Below are 27286 nucleotides of genomic sequence, written 5' to 3' on the forward strand. Positions count from 1 at the left end.
AATCTCATACTGAACGTATAAGCTTAAGGGTTTGCTTGGCGCATTGCCTGAGTGTCATAGAGATGCTGCAGATGCTGAAGTGGCAAAAACATAAAGGTGGGCTATCCCGAGAAAGCCTGCTTGTAAAGTGTCAAGAAACCGCTTTAACTAACCAATGTAGGAATATACTAAAACACTTTACATATAGCTCCAGTATCGTTCGCGAGAATCATGTTATACTAATAGGTGTTTAAGCAATGATTTTTCCTGCACTCTGTTTACGTGAATGAAACAGGAAGTAACCTTCATGACTGTTTATTGTGGAACGAACGGTCCCTGCGGAGGTTCGAATCCTCCCTCGGGCATCAGTGTGTGTGTGCCCTTAGGATAATTTAGGTTAAGTAGTGTGTAAGCTTAGGGACTGATGGCCTTAGCAGTTAAGTCCCATAAGATTTCACACACATTTGAACATTTCTGTGGAACGAACCATCTACTACACCCTCCACAGTTGGGTGGAGAGTATGGGTGTATTTGTATGTAATGATAGGCATGGCATTCAGAGTAGAACCACAATTACGTCTTGAACAATAGGGTTTATCTTGATAGATGAATATGGAGGGATCTTGTAGACAGCACGTGTGAAAATGGCTCTGAGCACTATGGTGCTTAATACCTGATGTCATCAGTTCCCTGGAGTTACAACTACTTAAACCTAACTAACCTAAGGACAACACACACATCCATGCCCGAGGCAGGATTCGAAGCTGCGACCGTAGCAGCAGCGCGGTTCCAGACTGAAGCGCCTAGAACCGCTCGGCCACAAGGGCCGGCAGCATGAGTGAAATTGGTACTGTTAGATGAGGTATGACTATGAAAGCATTCACGTGTATTACGGTGCTTTTTACCCGTTACCATTTGTTTATTATGGAACTGTGCGAGGCAAATCTGTACGGTCATGGGACAAGTCAGAACATGGCTTACAGAGTGTTAATTAAAATACTTTTGAGCAAAGAAATTAATGCACTGAAGTGTCAAAGAAAGCGGTATAGGTACACATATTCAGAGATATGCAAACAGACAGGAAACGGCGCTGCGGTCGTCAAAGTTTATATAAGACAACAAGTGTCTGGTGCAGTTGTTAGATAGGTTACTGCAGCTGCAAGGGCAGGTTATCAGGATTTAAGTGAGATTGAACGTGCTGTTATAGTCGGCGCACGAGCGATGGGACACAGCATCTCCGAGGCAGCGATGGAGTGGGGATTTTCCCGTACGACCATTTCAAAAAATGGTTCAAATGGTTCTGAGCACTATGGGACTCAACTGCTGAGGTCATAAGTCCCCTAGAACTTAGAACTACTTAAACCTAACTAACCTAAGGACAACACAAACATCCATGCCCGAGGCAGGATTCGAACCTGCGACCGTAGCGGTCGCGCGGTTCCAGACTGTAGCGCCAGAACCGCTCGGCCACCATGCGGCCGGCGACCATTTCATGAGTGTACCGTGAATATCAGGAATCCGGTAAAACACCAAATCTGCGACATCGCTGCGGCCGGAAAGATCCTGCAAGAATCGGAAATAGCGACGACTGAGGAGAATCGTTCAACGTGTACGGGTATTGAGGCAACCTCATGAATCCTTGGATACTGCATGTCCGCAGGGGACCGTTGAAGCTGGTGGAGGCTCTGTAATGGTTTGGGGCGTGTGCAGTTGGAGTGATATGGGACCTCTGATGCGTCTACATAGGACTCTGCTATCTGACACATAAGTAAGCATCCCGCCTGATCACCTGCATCCATTCATGCCCATTGTGCACTCCGACGGACAGTCTCAGCAGCCCAATGCGACACCCCACACGTCCAGAATTGGGGTGGCTCCTGGAACACTCTTATCATTTTAAACACTTTCGTTGGCCACCAGACTCTCTGACATGAGCATTATTGAGCATATCTGGGATACCTTGCAACGTGGTGTTAAGAAATCTCCACCCCGTTCTACTCTTTCGGATTTATGGACAGCCCTGCAGGATTCATGGTCTCAGTTCCCTCCAACACTACTTCAGACATTAGTCGAGCCCATGCCACGTCGTTTTGCGGCCCTTCTGCGTGCTCCGGGGCCCTACACGATATTAGGCAGGTGCAGCAATTTCTTTGGCTCTTGAGTGTATGACAAGAAAACAAACGTGAGGGAGCATACGAATATCATGTTACAGAGAAACGTTCTCAGTCACAACGAGAAACTGAATAGGAGTGTGTCACAGTGAAACCATTCACCTTGTATTTGAGTGCATGGGGTTTATAACCCATTTTTTAAGTTCTGCCGAAAGTTAGCTGAATAGTTTATACCTTTCTGTGCAATCATTAAGGAAGTGTTATGCATGTGCATGTCGTTTTTTCCGTTTACTGCCATGAACGAATATCACAATTTCTTCTGAATAGTTCAGTATTCTCAAGAACAAATCGCAGGATGGAGTAGATGTTCAGGGACGCCAGACTCAGAATTTCGAGACAACGACATACACGAATTTCGCGAAATGACATCTCAGACCTTTCTGACCACCCTTTCCTAAACTATGAATGATTTTGGTGAGTGCACATAGCTGCACAAATTATAACACCATAGAGATAACAGAGTGAAAATGAGAAAAGTAATATGGACTTCGTTTTTAATGTATGAGACTGTGAGGAGCGTTTTTGTAGGGGAAATATCAGCATTCAGTTTCTGTACGAGATCTTTAAGGCGATACTCCGAAGACAGCCTTCGGTATACTCTCAGACCTAAAGGTTACTGGTGTTCACTGTATGACCAATTTGGAACAATAAAATATCGCTGTTGCAAAAGTTCCTTTGCAGAGACTCTGTGCATTGCGTTTTGTTGCAAGTAAGCATTAACCTGGACTCTTAAAGCCCGTGCTGATGTACTGACTACCATACAAGTTACAACATCCATATTGCATTAGACGAGTATCCGTCGTTTCCCAGGTATGTTTTTGTTCCAGTTCTGTTGTCCCATCTCCTCCACCCTCCTCTCTGTCCATCTCCTTGTCCCCCCTTATCGGTTCACGTCCTATTCCATCCACTATCTCCTTCTGTTCCTATCTCAGACCTCTCCTTTACCCTGTCTCAGTCCATCTCCTCGTCTCATCTCTCTCTGTCCGTCTCCTCCTCTTTCTTTTCACTGTCCATGTCATCCTCAGCACTCTCTCTGTCTACCTGCTCCTGTTCCCTTTCTCTGCACACTTACCCTTTGCCCCCTCTCTGTCCTTCTCCCCTTATCGGTGTCTGTGACCTCCTTCCTCCCTGTCTATCTTTCTATCTCTTCCTTCCCCTTCCTCTTTCCACGTTATCACCCACTATCCCAATCATAGATTACTGGTTCTTATCCGCACAGTACTTCTTTGCAGGTAGTAATATGTGTACCACGTTTTGTTGAAATCGATCCAAGCGTTTAGAAGCAACTTACTACCCGTGGTTTCAGCAGAGTACGCTGGTGTCACATATGTGAATTTCGTCTCGCAGATCAGCTTTCACGCATCTCAATCTCTATGACGTCATGCCTGCTGAAAAATATGACGTATAATGATATATATTTGCGCGTACATCCAGTGGCATATTTTTATTGACCGAAACAACAAGTTTACTGATAGCAGTCACTGTTTATAAACCGTAACTGGTAACAGTAATCTTGTTGTTTCATTTAATGTCAGTAACAGTCACGCTAATGCCTGACCTAAAATGTTCGCATTTAAAAGTGTATTTTTATATAGTGTAGAAAATTTTTTGCGAATAGAGTTAGTAATAAATACGTAATAAATTAGAACATCGTGCATGATGAGGCAATTTTTCACTCGTATCTCCTGAAGTAGGTGTCACAATGATATAACTTAGCAGGTACATTCGAAGTGTGTAGAATCAGCAAAATGTGTCACTAAAGCAGTTAGTAGTAAACAAGTAATGCATTAAAACAACAGTTTTACTGCATGAGCGCGAAAATGTTGAAGGCGACAAACATTACGAGGACTGGCCGCGAGAAAATATTTCGTAAACATTTGAAATTACGTGTAAACATTGCTGCATTCATTAAGTGCCCTCACTCTCAAATACTGGATGAATAAAGTCTGCGAATTCGAGTGTCATGAGCTAAACTGCCTTTCACCCCCACCCCCGTCGAAGTATGTGGTTGTTATCCTCACAGCCATTGCCTTGAGACAATAAGTGATATGAGTACCAAATTTGGTGGTTAGGATAAGATGTGGAACATACGTACATACATATACATGGTGATCCACTGATAGTGACCGGGCCAAATATCTCACGAAATAAGCATCAAACGAAAAAAACTGCAAAGAACGAAACTCGTCTAGCTTGAAGGAGGAAACCAGATGGCGCTATGGTTGGCCCGCTAGATGGTGCTGCCATAGGTCAAATGGATATCAACTGCGTTTTTTTAAATAGGTTCAAATGGCTCTGAGCACAATGGGACTTAACATCTGTGGTCATCAGTCCCCTAGAACTTAGAACTACTTAAACCTAAGGATTCGAACCTGTGACCGTAGTAGTCGCGCGGTTCCGGACTGAGCGCCTAGAACCGCTAGACCACTGCGGCCGGCTTTTAAATAGGAACCACCATTTTTATTACATATTCGTGTAGTACATAAAGAAATAAGAATGTTTCAGTTGGACTACTTTTTCGCTTTGTGTTAGATGGCGTTGTAATAGTCACAAATGTGTAAGTACGTGGTATCACATAACATTCCGCCAGTGCGGACGGTATTTGGTTCGCGATACATTATCCGTGTTAAAATGGACCGTTAACCAATTGCGGAAAAGGTCGATATCGTATTGATGTATGGCTATTGTGATCAAAATGCCCAACGGGCGTGTGCTATATATGCTGCTCGGTATCCTCGACGACATCATCCAAGTGAAATGAAATGAAATGTCGTGCGGCTAGGGCCTCCCGTCGGGTAGACCGTTCGCCTGGTGCAGGTCTTTCGATTTGACGCCACTTCGGTGACCTGCGCGTCGATGGGGATGAAATGATGATGATTAGGACAACACAACACCCAGTCCCTGAGCGGAGAAAATCCCCGACCCAGCTGGGAATCGAACCCGGGACCTTAGGATTGACATTCTGTCAAGCTGACCACTCAGCTCCCGGGGCCGGACATCATCCAAGTGTCCGGAGCGTTCGCCGGATTGTTACGTTATTTAAGGAAACAGGAAGTGTTCAGCCACGTGCAGAGCGTCAACCACGACCTGCAACATTTGATGATGACCAAGTAAGTGTTTTAGCTGCAGTGGCGGCTAATCCGCACATCTGTAGCAGACTATTGCGCGAGAATCGGGAATCTCAAAAAGGTCGGTGTTGAGAATGCTACATCAACATATGTCTATGCACCAGGAATTGCATGGCGACGACTTTGAACGTCGTGTACAGTTGTGCCACTGGGCACAAGAGAAATTACGGGACGATGACAGATTTTTTGCACGTTTTCTGTTTAGCGATTTAGCGTCATTCACCAACAGCGGTAACGACGTAATATGCACTATTGGGCAACGGAAAATCCACGATGGCTGCGATAAGTGGAACTTCAGCGACGTTGGCGGGTTAATGTAAGGTGCGGCATTATGGGAGGAAGGATAATTGGTCCCCATTTTATCGATGGCAGTCTGAATGGTGTAGTCTATGCTGATTTCCTACGTAATGTTCTACCGCTTTTACTACAAGATGTTTCACTGCATTACAGAATGGCGATGTACTTTCAACATGATGGATGTCCAGCACATAGCTCGCGTGCGGTTGAAGCGGCATTGAATAGCATATTTCATGACAGGTCGAATGGTCGTAGAAGCATCATACCATGGCCCGCACGTTCACCGTATCTGACGTTCCAGAATTACTTTCTGTGGGGAAAGTTGAAGGATATTTGCTATCGTGATCCACCGGCAACGCCTGACAATATGCATCAGCGCATTGTCAATGCATGTGCGAACATTACGGAAGGCGAAGTATTGGCGGTTGAGAGGAATGTTGTTTCACGTATTGCTAAATGCATTGAGGTTGACGGACATCATTTTCAGCATTTATTGCATTAATGTGGTATTTACGGGTAATTACGCTGTAACAGCATGCGTTCTCAGAAATGATGAGTTCACAAAGTTACATGTATCACATTGGAACAACGGAAAAGAAATGTTCAAACGTACCGACGTTCTGTATTTTGATTTAAAAAACCTACCTGTTACCAACTGTTCGTCCAAAATTGTGAGCCATATGTTTGTGACTATTACAGCGCCATCTATCACAAAGCGAAAAAAGTGGTCCACCTAAACATTAATATTTCTTTACGTACTACACGAATATGTAATAAAAATGGTGGTTCCTATTAAAAGAAAAAAAACGCAGTTGATATCCGTTTGACCTATGGCAGCGCCATATAGCGGGGCAACCATATCCCCATCTGGTTTCACCGTTCAAGCTAGACAAGTTTCCTTCTTTGTAGTTATTTCGTGAGGTATTTGGCCCGGTCACTATCATTGGATCACCGTGTATATGTATATAAATGTTTATAATATGTATGGATTGCACATCTATCACAATAATTCTTGCATCATGCTGCAAAGAGCAAAAATATTCAGTCATACCTCATGTTTAGTGTTAGGTCATTGATATATAGGAAGAAACCTATAGACCCATGACCAACTCCCAATGTACCCTCCAAACCCACCTTGACCAATTCACCACTTGGCGCAACCAGTGGTTCCTCCATGTTTATCCCTCCAAGACCCCGGCGATCATCATAGGCCACACCACCTGCTCCTTCCGCCTCGATGATTTCTACCTCACCATTTATGGCCGTCCAATCCACCTCACTCCTACCCTCAAATACCTTGGCCTCACACTCGACCGCCACCTCACCTGGACTCTCCATCTCCTTACCATCCAAAACAAAGCTCACAACCGCCTCCGTCTCCTGAAACTCCTGTCCAGCCAGAAGTGGGGTCTGCAACCGTCCATCATCCTTCACACCTACAAATCCTTGATCCGCCCCATCCTCTGTTATGCCAGTGTAGCTTGGATTACTGCCCCTCCCCGGGTCTATAATGCCCTCCAAATCCTCGAACGTAATGGGCTCTGCCTCGCCTTCCGCATCCGCCTTCCATCCCCCACACATATCCTCTACGACCTCATCCCCTTCCCCCACCTACTCCTTTTCCTTGAATACATCCACACACTATATATTGCCTGCCGCCTTGATCCACCTCACCCCCTTGTGTCTCCCTTCCTCTCCACCCCCCACCAGTTGCCGCGCCTTTACCGTTGTGTCCCTCCCTCTCTCCATCTCCACACCCTCCATCTCCTTTCCCAACACAACTTCCATCATCTACCTCTCCCGGATGATGAGCTTCACCCTGACATCTACCCTTCCCACCAACTCTAACCCCATCTTCCTGCCTCCTCCTCAGGACTCCCTCTCCTCCCCTCCCTCCTCCTGAGCGGCTTCCCCTCCTACTACCTCTCTTGTGCCCCCTTTCAGTGTCTCAGCACTCCCTCCTGCCCTGTCCCCTCTTCATCTCGCGCCCCACGTGTCTCCTGCCTCTTAGTGTACCTGCTGACTCCCCTCCTCTCTTCATCCCGCCGCTTCCCCTGCTGCCCCTTGCTCTCCCACCCTTTTCCATTCTCTGACCTTTCCCTCGACAGGTCCCACCTGGTATTTTTATTATTCGTCGTGTGTGCTCCAAGTGGGTTTTAAGTATGTTGTTCTGGAATGTTTTTAATATTGTGGCCGACTTTTAACCTGTGCATGTCCATTCAGTGTCTTCTCTGTGTTTTAAAAATCGCCAACGGTGTTTTTTACCTTTCTGGTGACTTTTATAACTGTCCTCCATGAACATCTCCATGTCAGTCTATTTTTACCTCTATTTTCTCCCATTATTTTGTTTAAAAGTTCCCCTTTTTTATCGCCTTATGTATATAATATTTTATTCTTATTTTAAGTTGTCATGTCACTCAGCTGAAGAGCGGCGGATTGTGCCGTTGACAGCCCTCCCCTGCCCATATGGGGCAGGGGAATCAAATCACATTAAAGAAAAAAAAAGAACCTTCAACATCGCAGGGCGTCAGCAAGCGTTGGTTAATATATTAAAAACTAGAAACCCGCCTCGATTGCGAAAAAAGCACCTAGTGTTAACCTAGGTTTCGGCGTAGATAACTACACCTTCTTCAGAACAATAAAACCCATAAGTGCCTCAGAAGACTTTTGTCAATGATTTAAAGAACACCATAGCTATACATTTATAAACGAAAAAAAGGAACACACAAACAGTACATATGTACAAAGTCTAAACCACTACTTAATGGTGTAACCTCCACCTCACACCGGCGTATGTTCGATGGGCCATGACCCGCCATAAACTGCAGCTGCAAATGGTCGCTCAGTTACACGCCCGACCCGCTACCTATGCACATGCGCAAGACAAGGGAAGTTACTTGAATGCGCATGCGCATACGAATACGTGAAAGTTTACACATGGGTCGTGGCTAAATAGCCCTTATATCCCCAACCGTGGATCAACGTATATCAAAAAATAGAATGGATGGAATAAGTGACCAGCTAAATAGGAGATGAAGCCTAAAAATAACCGCACACGGTTGCTTATGCTAGGAAAGAAACTTATATGAAGCTCTACCTATGACAACAGGAGGAACTCTTAAAAACTATTCCTAAAGCGAATAGTTAGCCGGGGGGGGGGGGGGGGGGGGGATGGCTGAGTGGACGTTATCTAAAGACGTCGTGGTAATAAAGATATAGGGATAAAACGTGAGGTGGTCAACGGGCTAAAATCACCTTTATCGTAAAAGGAAATGAGGAAAAAAGAAAAAAGATGAACAGCTTGACCAACCGCGCTCGCCAATCAGCGCACCCATGTGAAAATCCCCAGATCATCAGATTTACAAGTATGAAGAACAAATTAAATGTGCGAAACCTTAAAAAAAATATCTGTTTCTTAGTAGGAGTTGGTCGTTAAGGATATTTGTCTTTATCTACTCCGAAACCTAGGTTAACACTAGGTGCTTTTTTTGCAATCGAGGCGGCTTTCTAGTTTTTTAATATAAAAAAAGACCCAAGACCGACCCCAGTTTATACAGGGTGTCCCAGCTATCTTGTCCACCCAAAATATCTCTGGAACAATAACAACTATTGGAAAACGACTTTCATCGGTATCGATGTACGGCTGGGGCCCATGGATGTACATGTTTGGAAACATTCTAAAACGAAAGCATATGTGTTTTTTAACACAAACTTATATTTCTTTAAATGGACCTCCTATATTTTTTCTTCAGCAATCCATAGCATGACAAAGCACATACACAATGGCGTTGATTGCATCGCAATATTTCCATTACATCCCGAGATATTGAGACGCGAAGTTGACGCTTGAAACACCCGACATGCGCTGCTAGCGCACGTCCTGAGGCTGAGGCGTCAACCCCATGCTGCCGGTAATCACGATGTGATTGACATGTGTAATCACACCTCCATACTTATCAAGAGGTCCGAAACAACGGTAAAACTTTTAGTCCACTTGCTCGTTCCACTAAAACCATCAACATGAATTTTACTATTACGAGTAAATGATTAACTGTCACCTGCGCTAGATCTACAGTAAAGTTTTAACGTTGAACGGCATACCTTTTTAGTAACGGATTAACGATAAGCGAAGTTAACTTTGTGAGTAACGTTGCGGTACACAGATATGTTACAGAACCGCATCACCCCTAGCCTATGGGATAAATACCTGCGGGAATGTACGACGTTAATGCAGGATGGCAGCAGACCGTATTATTCGTTTCGGACCTCTTGATAAGTATGGAAGTGTGATTACGCAAGTCTATCACATCTCGATTACGGGCAGCATGGGGTTCACGCCTGAGCCTCAGGACGTGCGCTAGCAGCGCATGTCGGGTGTTTCAAGCGTCAACTTCGCGTCTCAATATCTCGGGATGTAATGGAAATATTGCGATGCAATCAACGCCATTGTGTATGTGCTTTGTCATGCTATGGATTTCTGAAGAAAAAATATAGGAGGTCCATTTAAAAAAAATATAAGTTTGTGTTAAGAAACACATATGCTTTCGTTTTAGAATGTTTCCAAATATGTACATTCATGGGCCCCAGCCCTAAATTGATACCGGTGAAAGTCGTTTTCCAATAGCTGTTATTGTTCCAGAGATATTTTGGGTGGACAAGACAGCTGGGACACCCTGTATGGACCTAGTCAAATTCATATATTTTGCACGTTTTTGACAGTGAAGGACAACATTCTGCTGCCCACAGCGTCCCTGTACCGATGAGGCTATGATCGGTGTTGTAAGTGTGTGTGTGTGTAGAGGTGGGGCCACGCACCTGTTCCGGGCCACCGTCTGACGGCGTCCAGGGCTGGATGCACCGGCGCGTGCCCGTGGCCCAGGGCGACACGGGGTCGGAGATGGGCACGAAGGCGGACGTGGGCGGGGGCAGCCAGGGCGGCGGGGGGCGGCAGTGGCGCAGCGAAACCGCGTGCACCGCCGGGACCCGCACCAGCTGCGCCACCGCCACGGCCTGCGGGGGACCGTGGGCGGCGGCAGGCGGCGGGGGCGGCCGCGGTAGCGGAATCTGGCACGTCGGCGGCGGTGTGGGCGGCCGGGCCGGAGGCATCTGCTGCGCGGAGTCAGTAGGCTGCGGGGGTGGCGGCGGCGGCGGTGACGGCGAGGGGCACCGCAGTGGGGAAGGCGCTTTCGGAGGCGGCGCCGCGGGCTCCGGTGGCGACGTGCGGTTGGCGGCGGGCGCGGTCGCGGGGGCGGCGTCGGCGGGCGAGGTGGCGACCTCGCAGACGCGCAGCGCGGCCGACTGCAGCAGGCTGACCTCGAGGGCCTCCGCGGCGCGCAGGAAGCGCGACAGGTCGTGCGCCGGCACCTCCGCGCCGCCCGTGTACATCAGGTCGAGCAGGCGGCGCATGTCCTCGTGGCTGACGTCCTGGAGGATCACCGTCACCGACTCCCCAGCGCCGCACGGGTGCTCTAGCAGCACGCGCTGGAACACAGTACGCACCGGCCGCCTCAGCGTCCAGTCTGTGGATCCTCACTCAGCAGCCAAGTTGCTCACCAGAACAGTACACAGGTGAGAAATGAATAGTATTTCTGTGGTAAGGAGTTAAGTGGTGTGAGGCGCTGTTGTTGGAATATCGCACGTACAGGAGCCTAGAACGGAACCCATCTCTGTCACACAGCTGGTAAACGGTGGAGCTCCTCAAGAATTCTGACCTACCAGAGAATATAAACAAAAATCTTAAAGCGCGAGCTCCTAGACCTCCTAGGTCGTACGGATCACCTACAGTCAACAAGGAAGGTATTCCACTGCGGCCTATTTTTAGCGCTACTGGTACTCCTACTAGAGGCTGGAAAAAACTAAGTTGATGACTCTGCTAGTTGGTCGCTGCGAAAGTCACATCAAAAACTAGCAGATGATCACAGGGAAAATTAAACAGAGTTGGCCCAAAAGATATTTTAGTCTGCCTCGACGTAACTTCACTATTTACAAACGTTCCTGTGGAGGACACACCGAAACTGTTGGCAGAGTATTTTCCTCCTGAAACGAAAACTTCGTTCCGAGATGTTATGACGACTACCTGCTTCTAGTAAGACAGTAAATTTATTGAAATAGCGGGTGGAATGGCTATGGGTCCTCCGTTGTCTCCATCAGTGACCATCTTCTTTGTGGTTGTTGTTATGGTCTTCAGTCCTGAGACTGGTTTGATGCTGCTCTCCATGCTACTCTGTCCTGTGCAAGCTTCTTCATCTCCCTGTACTTACTGCAACCTACATCCTTCTCAATCTGCTTAGTGTATTCATCTCTTGCTCTCCCTCTACGATTTTTACCCTCCACGCTGCCCTCCAATGCTAAATTTGTGAGCCCTTGATGCCTCCCTTCTTCTAGTCAAGTTGTGCCACAAACTTCTCTTCTCCCCAATTCTATTCAATACCTACTCATTAGTTATGTGATCTACCCATGTAATCTTCAGCGTTCTTCTGTAGCACCACACTTCCATCTTCTTCATGCGATATTTTCACTAACGTATATTAAATTTGACTCCCCTTCGTCCATTTTATCGTTATGTTGACAACACATCTATGTTTCGGCTACATGGAGTAGAAGCTCTTGGTCATTTCAGTGAACATAGGAACAGTACTCATGGAGCCTTCAGTTCGCTGTCGCATGGAAGGAAGGCAACCATTCTTACAAGTCCTGGTACAACGGAAGTCGGATGGACGTCTCGGCCACTCCACGCACCGAGAGCGTCGCGCACTGATGTATATCTTTGCGCCCAGTGTTTTCGCCATCCAGTCCAGAAGACAGCTTCTCTAAATACGCCAATACACACAACAAAAACAATTTCTGACGAGCACCACTCGGGTTCCGAAATTTATCATCTGAAGTACGTGTTCCGAACGTATGGCTGTGATATGAAGCCAGCGATCTCCAAGAAAAGGAAACGTGCAAATGTTGAACACTCACGTGATGAGTCAACAATTGCATTCCTTTTGCTCTCCAGAGCTACATCCAGCAAAATAGGCAGTCCTGAGAAGACACGATGTAGGAGCTATTTTTCGACCTGCTAAGACGATGAGGAGGTAGTACACCCTGTTAAGAACAGCCTCAGGATCCCTGGGATTTCAAAAGCCCTTTTGAGTGTGGAAGCAGTTAAAATCGTCAGTCGATTTGTATAGATCTAGATCGTCCTGCAGAATATCAACGGTATATTGAAACTCGAGTACCGAGAAATCTACAGTTGCTGAGCACAACCTCACAAACAAATACAAAATGCTATTTGACGAAGCGAAAGTTTTGTCCCAGCCTCCTACGTACTGGTATTCTGCAATTGAACAGGGTGTAGAAATAAGACTGTGCGAGAAGAACTTGAACCTTTACAGCGGATATAATCTTAGCGGTGCATGGAAGCGAGCTCTCGATTCAGAGAAGAGTCAGAGATACTGGTCGCAATGTTTTACGCTGAGATGGGAGCCACCAGCGCAGACGTTGACGGCACTGTGTACCTCGCGACCAACCACAAGACGTCTATGGGCTACATAAGAACACCACAGCAGCAGTTTTGAGAGTCAGTTGCTCCTGATGAAGCCGATGGAGGTAATCATTGAAAGTACGAGGTTTTATCCTGAACCAACGCGACAGGAAGATCGAGAATGATTTGTAACAGTTAAAGTGTCAGCTACGAATGAAAATACCATGTACTTGTTATTAAAACGTTACTAGTTAAGACACCCGATAATGAAATTAAGCAACAGGCACATATGGTGAAAGTCCAATACCTTGGCGTCTTGGGACCGATGACCATTGCAGTCTGTTCCCTTTAATCCCACAAACCAACCAACCATGGCGTCTTCTTGGACGAGTAAGAGAAATATTATGCACATATTGAAGAAATGTGCAAGAAGTGGTGAACAAAATTATTAGTCTAGCAAGGTTCGATTAAAAACTATCAACTCAAACAAAAAGAACGTAACGTAACGCTATCCTAAGTGCGATGATGGGATATTGTGCCAGAGTTCTGGTCCACAGACATCTGCTAACAACGTCGGCACCGGTAGGTAATGCAGAGCAAGGAGGAATATGGAACTGTTGGTACTGCGTCTGTTGAGGCGTTGCAGGAAGTACTTGGTTATACCCAGTCCACGTCTAGGTAAGAAAAAGTAGGAGATGTGTTGAATGAAAAAAGAGCAAAACCATGAAGCGCAGAATATAATGAGAATACGGTCCATAGGCAAGCAGGAAATTCTGTCAGATGATTCCCAAACAGCGAGGCGCAGTTTAGCTTTTGTCCCAAACAGACACTGGAATTGAGGCACCTAAATTCCTAAGAAGGTCTGACACACTTCTTGACGGATCATTGGTCTTAAGTTACTTACCGGCATCGAACTGCTCAGAGAAGAACCACCGAATGTGTCTGTGGTGAAGAAGGCACACCAGATCATACTATCTTGAAATGTCCGCAGTATGACGATGTTGTTGATGCTGATCGGCAATGTGCTGGCGTAGGCTGTCGCCAGCACACCACTCGGCAAAGATGTAATGTGGAGATCGGTAGGTAGTACGCGCTGGACCAAGCGCACATACCACGAGAAGGCCAGAGACACACGCACAAACAACATGTCGACGATGCCTGCTCGACAGCATGTACAGGGTGATTGCGATTAAAACTTTCAGAACGCTGTAGAAATAACACCACCGGCCGGAGTGACGTTAAATTGCAACGGAATAATATCGCAGAAGGGGGAAAAAAGTATGGCAGAAGAAAAACATAGTGTCAAAATTGATCAATAGATGGCGCTGTATGTGTCAGAATACGTAAATGAAAACACTACCCATGCCGCATGGCGCACCACCCAATGATGTTGGCATAAACATGCCAGGTACACGCCTTTTCCTTCTTCCGCATCTGCGAAGTTCGCCATGACTGTCTCAATGCAGGATCGCCCTCTGCTTGTAAAGCTGTGTTACAAGAATGATGCGGCACGCGGTTTGAGACGCCACGTCACGGATTGCTCGGCCCCTGCCGCAGGAGGTTCGAGTCCTCCCTCGGGCATAGGTGTGTGTGTTGTTCTTAGCATAAGTTAAAGTAGTGTGTGTCTAGGGACCGATGGCCTCTGCAGTTTGGTATCTTAGGAATTCACACACATTTGAACATCTGAACAAGAATGATGAATGTGCACAACTCGCTCTACAGAAGTTCCAGACACTGAATTGTTTGAAAAAAGGCATTGGTTGGATGACGGTGGGTCTGGAGAAAATGATTCGGAAATTCGAAAAGACGGGTTGTTTTGGTGTGCAACCTGGTAGAGGAAGGAACCGAATTGATTCGACGTGAGTGGAAGCAGAGGCCACAGCAATGCAGGAGGAGACGAGTGGTGGTGTGCAAACGTGTAGTGCACAGAGCATTGTCCGAACATTGGACAAGCCCTTGAGCACGGTGCGGAAAATCCTGCAAAACATCGTTCTTTGCTATCCATTCAAAATTACCTCCGGAGCGCGAGTTGCTTCCAGTTGACCGGCCAGCAAGAGATACCTTGGTTTAGAATTTCTTGCTCGGATGAGAGTGGACAATGAGCGGCCGTGGAAGATTTTGCGGGCAGACGAAGCCCACTAAAGTCTGAAAGGATAAATCAATACAGGGAATTGTCGAAAATGGGAAACGGAAATTCACACGCAGATCAAACAGTACCACTTTATCCTGAGACGATCACTGTGTGGTGCAGATTTACAGCATCTTTTATCATATGGCCATATTTTTTCGAAGAGTCAGGTGCTTCCGGTCCTGTTACCTGTGCCGTCACTGGTAAGCGCTATGAGTGTGTTTTGCGCAACCACGTCATTTCAGCTCTCCAACAGCGTGGATGTGTGGATGGCAAGATGGTGCACCTCCGCACATTGCAAATGCAGTTACGCAGATGCTAAAGCGCCATTTTGGAAATGTAAGAATTATGAGTCGCCATTTCCCCACAGCCTGGCCGTCGCGATCAACTGACCTTAACCCGTGTGAATTCCAGCTGTACGGCTATCTGAAAGACGTCGTGTTCAGTGTTCCGACTGCTAAATTAGCCGCATTGAAGGCACGCATTGCGCAACACATTCTGATCGTGACACTGGAAACATATCGATCAGTTACGGAGAATGCCGTGGACAGCATACTGAACATGTTTTGCGCCAGTCACACGGAAATTAATAATCCGATTTGATTTTGATTGATACTTTTTTATGCGGTGTTTGGCCTCAGAACAATTAGAAACCGATGTGAGTCAGGCTTTTTATGCGGTTTTTGGCCTCAGGACAATTAAAAACCGATTTTTCGCATCCGGTTTGCCATGACTTTGCCGTTGCGCATGGGCTTGCGTAACTAACAGTATCACACCTGTTCACCCATGCACACTGTTTAACGTCAAAGGTACACCTTAGGCATTGTTGTATGGTTCATTTGTCATTTGTAGTCGACCACTATTAAATTATGATGCTTACAACGCCATCTATTGCTACATTTTGTAACTATTTATTTTTCTTCTGCCATACGTTCTCCCTCTTCTTCAACAATATTCCGTTGTAATTTGACGTCATCTGACCAGTTGTGTTATTTCTACAGCGGTTTGAAAGTTTAACTTTCGTTATATTCACCCTGTATTTACGCCGCCGCTGGCCGAAGAGCCGCACTGACTCACTCATACAGTTTGGTGTCTGTCAGTTCATTGCAGAGCGGGCTTAATTCACACCGCAGGTTGCAACAGCACACAGCGATCAGATTGGTGACGAAAGTGGGACTTGCAGTGAGACTAAAGTTTGTAATAGTAACCGATATTCTCTGCAAGAGGACATAGACTTTATACCAGTTACGTAAAAACTTATAGTTCATGCAAGTAAAGAACCGTATTAATCTAAGCTTGGAGTTGTGCTGAAGAGAGATGATACCGGCCACCCACAACGATATCCTCTCCCTCGCTTCCTTGCGGAACAACCCTACGGGCAGCAACCGAATCGATATGGAAGACTCGAAGTTAGATATACACTACACTGCGAGACAACGTAGGACTTCCGGGACATTATCGCCGGCGCTGTTTCAGGACATACTGCACCAGGGGAGAAGATCGAGAAGCAATGTATTGAAGACAGTTAAGGTCAACACTTGTGGCAGACAAACAGCCAATGGCGCATGCAAGGCGATACAAAAAACAACGTCACATTGGAAGTACTGGCCACCAAAGGAACTAGAAACTGGCTGACATGGATCGGCAAGTGTCTGAAATCCTCACCAGCAACTGCGATGCTCCTTCGGAGCAGAAGAGTCGTCACTTGCGCCCAAGAAGCCGACTAACAACGTGTAACGTAGAAAATTGTTGCGAGTTATCATCTTGTATTGAAAGCGTAACTTGCCGTGGAGCCGTGAGAAAAGCAGATTTTGGTTCTCACGCTCGCACAACTGGCCAGGCGAGCGGTGAACTTGCCTAGTGCTGCGTGCAACACGTTACACACTATGAATCTGAAGAAATACTATTGAACATTAATTGATCTTTTTCATACTTGGTGACCAGCTTCTATAGATAACACAATAATACTGTTCAAATTTCAAATCAATAACTACACTACTTTCGGAGATATAAATTTAAGCTAAAATACATAATAATCGTGATGGCATTATGAAACTGAGTTAGGGACTGTAATGTATTGATGTACAGTATCTGCTGAAACTACGACCACGACGAGAGGTTCATATAATATAACTTTATGAAATTTTCTTTGGTTTCGTTACTGTACCTCATATTTCTGACGTAATAAAAAGTAGTTTGGAAAATTATTATTTCCTCATGTTTTGTTTGTGTGACTGTTTTGGTTGTGTGAGTTTTTTGGAGAGACTGTGAGAGTGAATGGAGGACATACGTAAAATGATAATGTGATATTGTATTAAAATTATGTAAATGTACTCAAGAGAAAGTTGTTGTGCCATGGGGGAATTTGTGACGTATGTCCGAGTGATCTTGACTTTGTAAAAGGCAGCCACAAGGGACGTGGAGCATTAAATTCATTAGTAATTTATCTTGTGAAAAGGAATGCTATTTTGTTTACATTAAATTTTATCTACCTTCTGAAATAAAAAATTTCTAGTCCAAATTACTTACTGATTGACTGACATTAGAAACATCGCTAGTACAGAAGAGCTCAAGACGATCTGAGTGGCTGCGTAACACACTAGCAAATAAGAATTCAGCATTTCCCGCTATTTTGAGTAAGACTTCGTGCCTCAGCTCTATGAGTCGAGAGAGTCGTTCGGGAGGCGTCTTGTGGTAAACACCACCAATGTTAAATCGAACTGATCACATTTGTACCAAAATGAAGAAATTCGTGTGTTTTACCGGTTCTAGTGTCGTTGACGAAAAGCGACTACAGTACTGTTTTGTGAAAGTTTGAGCTTTGTGAGTGGTTTATCTTAGGAGATATTCGTGCGTCAACATTTCATTCCGTCCATAAATTGCGCGTGGCGTGTATTGTGAAGGTAACGAAACATTATGGCGAGCACCTTTCTCACAAGAAGCCTACTAAACGACTGAATGTAGTAACTCGCAAGTAGTCGTGGATCAGTGACTGTTTAGGACGTTTAAAATATCGGGTCGGACTAAATATCTTCAGGCTGCTTTCAGGTGTGAAACTGTTGCGGAGAAAATCAGTAACATTGCATAACCGGTGTCGGAATATTAGGTAAGGACTTGATAGCCATTTTATGTGTTTTAAGGACAATAAGCCAACAAGCACATTTTATACATTTTTAACAGAGTCGTGAAAGAATACCGAACGCCCGATAGTTTAATTTTTCAACTAATGCCCCTGGAGTTATGTGGCCTTTGCGTGGTAGGTATTTAGTCGAATTTTCGTCAACGCTGCTTTTGTCTGTTAAACAAGTGCCTATCATCACAGAGTGAAGGAGCAGAGAACCTGAAGCCTATCCAGGTAGGTGGATTGATTGTTTAAAGGATGGTGACAGAACAGCCCGCTCCGCAGCAAACAGAAGAGCCTGCTGCAACCAAAGTTGCCTCCACAATGCCCAAAGAGTCGGCAGGATGTGTTTACTGACCGGGAGTTATGGAGTACATTGTGAAATGTGGAAGACAAAAACTGCCGTTATTGTTCCTATTCTGTTTCAGTTGGTTGTTGTGTGAACTATCGACAGACGGGGGGGGAAAACTAGTTGCAGGAGAATAACTGTGGTAGACATAAGTGTGCTAGTACATGCATTTTACTTATTTATTTAACCTGATCTGACTAGTGGCATCGGGCCATCCTACCAGTGTTTCACACACACAGTACCTTTCTTACGTCATACTTACCTAAGAAATAACTATTTCAAATTGAAAAATAGTATTAAAATGATTTGAATATCTGAAATGGCACTGTGAGTACACAGCATGGAGCGTTGAGTACAGTGGGCGAAATGTAAATACAGTAGAATGTAGTTGAGAATACGGTATAATGGTGTCAGTCCTCGCAGCCGGCTACACAAACCTAGGACCGTAAAGACAAAATTATACAAGCGTAGTAGCACACATTAAGGGCAGTTAACCAACGTACGTGACAAAATCGGTTTGACAGTTATGCGCAAAGAATAAATTGGGTAAACAGTAAAATTATTTAACTTAAATTAGTGGTGGTATACTGACAAAGTAATTGCAAAGACACAAGCTGTGTCGGGATAAATGTAGTACGAAGTTGTTAAAACATGCCTAACATAAAACTGAAAATGAGTATAATAGAATATAGAAAGCCAGTTACAAGATGAAGGAATGAATAAGGCAACGTCATATTCACGCCTAAAGAAGTATTGGCGAAATAATGTAGTGAGTACCTTAGCACCACAATGAAATTGGTTTCTGCTAACCAATCGATCATTCTAGAATCTACCTTTCCCTGCGCCAGAGCGCATTAGAATTTCCACTTCCTCTAAATCATTCGGTTTTTATCATTTTGCCGGCGTTATGGAGTACATCTCAATTCTTCAGCGTCGGGAGCAGATGTCTACAAGACTTTAAGTGCTCAGTAAAAGCCGAATGCTGTTTAATCTGTCCTTTCTTGTGAAGTGAATGTTCAATAAATCTTGCACGAGATTTCCTACCAGCCTGGTTCACATACGGTAAGAAGCTTCACAGTCCACGCACTCAGTTCTATGAACCTCGGAGTCCACATTTTGTCCTTGGTAGCTAGTTTTTTACGGGATGTACCGATTCTGGACGTTATTTCTCGACGAAAAGGCTACGTCTACGCCGTATTTTCTCAACAGCTTCGCGAGGTCATACGATACAATCCTAGTATTCATTCATCTTTTAAATGGTTCTTATGTTCTGGCCTATTATGTTTTATTAATTTTCAGTTTTACTGTTATGTTATGCAGTTTAACGTCGTACGTTATCTAGGTCATTTTAAACCTGCACAGCTTGTGGTTTCGCACTTATTTTATCAGTGTGCCTGTACTAATTTAATTTTAATAGCCGGCCAGTGCGGCCGTGCGGTTCTAGGCGCGTCAGTCTGGAACCGCGTGACCGCTACGGTCGCAGGTTCGAATCCTGCCTCGGGCATGGGTGTTGTGTGACGTCCTTAGGTTAGTTAGGTTTAAGTAGTTCTAAGTTCTAGGGGACTGATGATCTCAGAAGTTGTCCCATAGTGCTCAGAGCCATTTGAACCATTTTTTTAGTTTTAATAATTACACTGTTTACCTAACTTACTGTTTCCCGCATATACAGGATGATTCAGATTAACTGTACCCACTTCGTGGATGAAAAGAATGCATAAAATAAGAGTAGAACGTTGAGTAACATTAATGTTTTTCGAAACTGTTTTATTTCAAGTTGCGAAACAGGTAGGGATCATTAGTGCAACACAAACAACACAAAATTAATTCTTCTCAGAAGGCAACAGCACGAAGGGACCCGAAATTCAACTCAACAAAGCACAGTACGCTTACCCCAGGGCATTTTCAAAATAGTGTCCATGCAGTCGAAGGTAGTGACTTGCTTGGCTTTTTGCAGTTCTCGGAATGTTGCAGGTCCCATTCATCTAAGTATGCAGAGTTTCACAGCTTCTTTGAATTCACTGTTGTAGTTGTACTACATTATGAACTGCAATACCATACACCAGCGCCCTCAGAGGGTCCCAAAGGCAGAGGTTCAGCGGTTAAGATCTGTAGATGTGGTGGGTCAAGCAGACTGGTCCTGCCCGAAGTGTCCACTCATCGGCATGAGCAGCTCTGACACACTCTCTTGCCTCACGACTGAAATGAGCAGGGGCACCGTCGGCAATGCAGCGGCAGTCGATATGCAGGTGCACACTATACACAAAAAGCCTGTACTGGCACGCTATGTAATTCCCAGCACGCGTGACATTATGCATCATAACCCGGAAATAATGCAGCTTCAGACAATACTTTATTTAACGTTTTACTCTTGTTTTGATCCATAAATTACACCGACAAAGTGTGTCCAGTAAAAATCGACGTTCAGTTACATGAAGCGATGGCAATAACAGGTAGCAACAGATCTACTCCTTTTCACTGAGTACCATTTCTAAGCCACATAGTGCTTCCACATATTCAAAGACAGAATGCTTTTCTAACGGGATACTAAATATTAATTGAAATTCTCAGCTCCCAACACACTACAATCTGCCTGCAGTTAAATTGAGCCGATTAAAATCCTGGTTGTCACCACTCACATTGGCAGAATCGCTGCTGGTAGTGGATTTCAACGTGAGGAGGGTCAGAAATATGGAGTAACTTTGGTCACTGGGAATATCAGACCCTGATAAGACCTCTTACAAGGCGGGTCATCATGTAATTACCACCTCGTGCTTGGAACACAGTTACCGGGAGTCGTACAGGACATGGCGTCTGTGCAGGAAGCCTCCGTCAATGGGAAAAGGCATCGTCTTCTCAATGTGAGTCTGGCAGTGAGCATCAGACCGTCAAACAGATTGTAACAAACTGCAGCAGGTGAGCTTACCCTGAAAATCTAGACGATTTCTATGAAGTGACAGTCATCGAATGTATTAAAATACCTACAGGGTGTTTCAAAAATGACCGATATATTTGAAACGGCAATAAAAACTAAACGAGCAGCGATAGAAATACACCGTTTGTTGCAATATGCTTGGGACAACAGTACATTTTCAGGCAGACAAACTTTCGAAAATACAGTAGTTACAATTTTCAACAACAGATGGCGCTGCGGTCTGGGAAACTCTATAGTACGATATTTTCCACATATCCACCATGCGTAGCAATAATATGGCGTAGTCTCTGAATGAAATTACCCGAAACCTTTGACAACGTGTCTGGCGGAATGGCTTCACATGCAGATGAGATGTACTGCTTCAGCTGTTCAATTGTTTCTGGATTCTGGCGGTACACCTGGTCTTTCAAGTGTCCCCACAGAAAGAAGTCACAGTGGTTCATGTCTGGCGAATAGGGAGGCCAATCCACGCCGCCTCCTGTATGTTTCGGATAGCCCAAAGCAATCACACGATCATCGAAATATTCATTCAGAAAATTAAAGACGTCGGCCGTGCGATGTGGCCGGGCACCATCTTGCATAAACCACGAGGTGTTCGCAGTGACGTCTAAGGCGGTTTGTACCGCCACAAATTCACGAAGAATGTCCAGATAGCGTGATGCAGTAATCGTTTCGGATCTGAAAAATGGGCCAATGATTCCTTTGGAAGAAATGGCGGCCCAGACCAGTACTTTTTGATGATGCAGGGACGATGGGACTGCAACATGGGGCTTTTCGGTTCCCCATATGCGCCGGTTCTGTTTATTGACGAAGCCGTCCAGGTAAAAATAAGCTTCGTCAGTAAACCAAATGCTGCCCACATGCATATCGCCGTCATCAATCCTGTGCACTATATCGTTAGCGAATGTCTCTCGTGCAGCAATGGTAGCGGCGCTGAGGGGTTGCCGCGTTTGAATTTTGTATGGATAGAGGTGTAAACTCTGGCGCATGAGACGATACGTGGACGTTGGCGTCATTTGGACCGCAGCTGCAACATGGCGAACGGAAACCCGAGGCCGCTGTTGGATCACCTGCTGCACTAGCTGCGCGTTGCCCTCTGTGATTGCCGAACGTTCATCCGTCACGTTCCCAGTCCGTTGAAATTTTTCAAACAGATCCTTTATTGTATCGCTTTTCGGTCCTTTGGTTACATTAAACCTCCGTTGAAAACTTCGTCTTGTTGCAACAACACTGTGTTCTAGGCGGTGGAATTCCAACACCAGAAAATTCCTCTGTTCTAAGGAATAAACCATGTTGTCTACAGCACACTTGCACGTTGTGAACAGCACACGCTTACAGCAGAATGACGACGTACAGAATGGCGCACCCACAGACTGCGTTGTCTTCTATAGCTTTCACATCACTTGCAACGCCATCTGTTGTTGAAAATTGTAACTACTGTAATTTCGAAAGTTTGTCCGCCTGAAAATGTACTGTTGTCCCAAGCATATTGCAACAAACGGTGTACTTCTATCGCTGCTCGTTTAGTTTTTATTGCCGTTTCAAATATACCGGTCATTTTTGAAACACCCTGTATATATTACTTTGTAGATCTAGTGTTTCAGTTCTGTTTATTTTGGAAAGTTACGTAGTTTATGTACGTTAGTTGTAATTCAGTTTATATTAGTGTACGCAGAGGAAATAAATAATGAAAAATGGGAAATATGAAGGGAAAATCCTGTGTTATATTTTATTTAATAGTGTATTTAAAACAAAATTGGGACTCTAAAATCCGGTTCGCAAGCAGGAATATGTTACTAGACGCACTGCGTCAACTACACAAACGAAATGAAATTGTAAATGGACAACAAATGAAACTTACAGTATTACTGTATAGTTCTCATGCTAAATTTCGTATTTACTTCTCAAAGCACTGTGGAATAATGATGCAAACTGCCCACTGTTGGATTTAATGAGGTTTGTTAGGTGGTATTATCGATACTTTGGTTGTTTATGTACATTACTTAAATCAAGAAATAGGTTAGAAGAGCAATAATCGTTTTACACGACGCGTCCACCGTCACCCATCCAACCTGGCTTACGAAGTTAAAATGTAGGTGTGGATATAAGTACAGGTATATTTATACGCTTGTTTGTTCGTGAAGTATCCACAGATTTCTGATAAAGTAATAGGTAAGCTAATTATCAAAGGTTCCCAGGATCTACGTTTAAACTGCGCTGCCTTCTCAGTATTCACACACTGTTCGTTAGAAAAACAGAGGGAACGGAACCGTCCGCTGCTGACAGCGGTTGTTACGTGACTGCCCACACGCGACGTGCGTGCGGCGTGGTATTAATCATTTGTGCTGCTACAGGCGAGGAGCTCGCCTGATGTGGCCGCCCAAGCCAAACCCAGGGCTTCCGTTGCGCCACTGGCTCCTTCACTGCCGCACCGTTGACACTTCCAACTCGCTGGCGCACCTTCTAACAATACGACCTCGATAAAATTCCGTTCACTCCGCAAAATGGAGCTCGTAGTCAGCATCTGACATGTCTACAGTATTTACTGATTCCAGTAGATACTCCACCAACGCGCCAAAGCAAACAGGGAAGTCATTTCTGAGGGTAACACAGCATTTAGTGAACACGATGTCCGACATATTACTCGCCGCGTCAAAAGAGCATACATGTGCCTTCAGAGAGCTGTGTATGTTGAACGGCTGGTACCAAGTGATGATGTCGCTCTCCACTTCTGACAGAAGTCGCAGTGGAGAAGTGATGTGCAGTCTAATGCACGCAAAAAGTGTGGTACACTGGAGGTCGACAGGGAGACGTAACGAAGTGGCCGAACGGAGGTATCGTGTCTGCATGTGCCCGTGACCACAACGTAAATTACGTAACCCGAATTGTTGTTGTACCACTGCGCACTGCTCAACGTGGCCAGAATGAATGGTGTAATGCTTACTCTCGTACTATACAGTATAATATCAATATTATATCTATCGTGTGCCAATACATATACAAAGATGACAAAACTACTACTTGTCTACATTTAAACATAGCTCTCCAGCATAAAATACCACAAATGACAGTAGCTATATACGGATAACAAAGTCCGTTAAGTATTTTATCTCACTACTCGTCGCTGTCAGGATATTTTCGAAATGATCCTTTTAGGCACCTTCAGGAAATGTTGATACAACATGAGCAACTGTCTGTCGCTGTTGAGTATACCAACCCTAGTGCCGATACTCGAAGAGTGTCTGCTGACGTTCTCGAGATAGTGGCACAGACATTATGGAGAATCTAAACGCAATGAATCACAGCCAGGAAATGCAACTGCGTATGTTCTGCTTAGCATAAGGAATAATTATCGCATTCATTACATGTAGGTAAGGAGGATCGATATTCCATCGGTTTATCTGAGGATTTTTATCACTCTTGCAAAGCCGCCATTAAGATGGGATCAGAAGCAATACTGGCAAGACAGAAACTCTACTGATCAGTGGCGCACACTTAATGCTTCAGTGAACTAACGAGACTGACTGGAAGTTGTCGGAGCCCGAAATTTGCAGGCAGTCCCGAGTCAGTGGATAGCTCCACATTACGGATTTGTGGCTGCTGCGGCGCCGCCCTTGGGAGTACTCTTAGTCTGGAACATACAGCACGGATATCTCGCCTACACCCGATACTCAGGCTAAGTGGATAATACTAATCACTGACGGGTACTAAACGCTCGACCATTGTAACCTATTCTTTTTAAATCCCTAGGTACAGCCATTTGGCTAGTTGGACTGCTGGTAGCATTTTGCGACTCATGGGGTGATTGCTATCGCTGGTTGCAAAATATTCATCACACTCACCGTCTGCAATCCTCGAATGTCTCAGTCAGTGCATGAATTCTGATTGGTGATTCGTTATCTGTAGTCGTTCCTTGGTGTTTCCACTCCACGCTCACATCACCAAGGGTTGATTTGGGCAGCGTTCGAAGGGCTGATACTTCGCTGCAGGATCTGTTACTCAGATGTCACCCAGAGGATGCTCCATGTTCGAACTCGCTGAGCTCCACCGATGGACCCACTGTTACTGCTTCTCTACAACGACGCAATCTCCTTTTTTCATTTTGTCAGGCCCACGTCTCCTGAAGCCTAGTAACCAATTCTGAGTTACATGTACGTGTCCTAATACTTTCGGTCAGATTCTATAATTGTTGCATCAGTTATGCTAAACGAATTACAGATGTAGAAAAAAATATCGATATTGAACAGAGGTGGTTATCCGCTTGCGTAGCTGAGCTGACAGCGCGGCTGACTGCCATGAAAGAGACACTGGGACCCGGGTTCGATTCCTGGTACCTTCGCTCGTGGAAGAACTGGTACAGTGTGCACTCAGCCTCGTCAGTCTGGCTGACGAGCTCGTAGACCGATTAGTAATGCAGTTAATATAAAAGCTATATTGAACACTAATGTAGCTGGAGCAAAGTGTCGGATTCTGAATGGCTGACGCAAACTAACCTGTCTAGAGAAAAGAGAGATAGCAAAACAACACTAGTTCCTGGACCCTCATTACGCACCAGCCTCAATCGATAGGTCTGAATGCACTGATGCACAACATTGGTGCGATGTTGTGTACGGCTTACCTTGCTGGATTGTTGCTGTGTCTCCTTCTAATGGATAAATTAGTGGCATAGCTGCTTTAGAGTAAATGATTAGTATGTTTCATGAAAATAGTTCAGTATTGTAAATGGGGAATGATTATAGCGATATTGACTAGACTTTTGTTCATTTATCCCTGACTGGGATCTGTTGGCGACTCTGACGTTTTAGCAATTCGTGCTGATGTTGTGTACCTGCTATATGCAGAATGTCCAGTCACTCGTTGTGCAACAGGGCATAGAAGTGAAAGTATAGGTTGGAGCCTTATAACGCAGATCCTGGTTCGCTAGATTCCGAATGTGGTAGAATCGATACTCAAATACACAGCTCGATAACGGCACTACACACCCTGTAATAATAACAACAACTTACACCATAGCTCGGTGCTTGTCACAGTGTATATGTGGATGTAGACAATCGAAGCAGATGACGACAGCTGTGGTAATGTCTGAATGCGTGTGTGTGGGTATGTGTACGAATTCGTCTTGGCATGGTACCGTTACATCCCGGCGCTATCTCTGCTCATACACTCCTGGAAATTGAAATAAGAACACAGTGAATTCATTGTCCCAGGAAGGGGAAACTTTATTGACACATTCCTGGGGTCAGATACATCACATGATCACACTGACAGGAACACAGGCACATAGACACAGGCAACAGAGCATGCACAATGTCGGCACTAGTACAGTGTATATCCACCTTTCGCAACAATGCAGGCTGCTATTCTCCTATGGAGACGATCGTAGAGATGCTGGATGTAGTCCTGTGGAACGGCTTGCCATGCCATTTCCACCTGGCGCCTCAGTTGGACCAGCGTTCGTGCTGGACGTGCAGACCGCGTAGGACGACGCTTCATCCAGTCCCAAACATGCTCAATGGGGGACAGATCCGGAGATCTTGCTGGCCAGGGTAGTTGACTTACAACTTCTAGAGCACGTTGGGCGGCACGGGATACATGCGGACGTGCATTGTCCTGTTGGAACAGCAAGTTCCCTTGCCGGTCTAGGAATGGTAGAACGATGGGTTCGATGACGGTTTGGATGTACCGTGCACTATTCAGTGTCCCATCGACTATC

General features: G+C 45.2%; 1 protein-coding gene across 1 annotated transcript in view; it reads right to left on the reverse strand.

Annotated features, from left to right (window-relative positions):
- Positions 1–27286, reverse strand: part of LOC126199160 (B-cell lymphoma 6 protein-like) — a 538829-nt gene that overhangs the window by 71093 nt on the left and 440450 nt on the right. The window contains exon 4 of the mRNA XM_049935915.1: positions 10391–11056. Within this exon, the coding sequence (XP_049791872.1) occupies positions 10391–11056 (666 nt within the window). The remainder of the gene's footprint in view (positions 1–10390; positions 11057–27286) is intronic.

The sequence above is a fragment of the Schistocerca nitens genome, chromosome 8 (genome assembly GCF_023898315.1).
Source record: "Schistocerca nitens isolate TAMUIC-IGC-003100 chromosome 8, iqSchNite1.1, whole genome shotgun sequence".
NCBI classification, from domain to species: Eukaryota; Metazoa; Arthropoda; class Insecta; order Orthoptera; family Acrididae; genus Schistocerca; species Schistocerca nitens.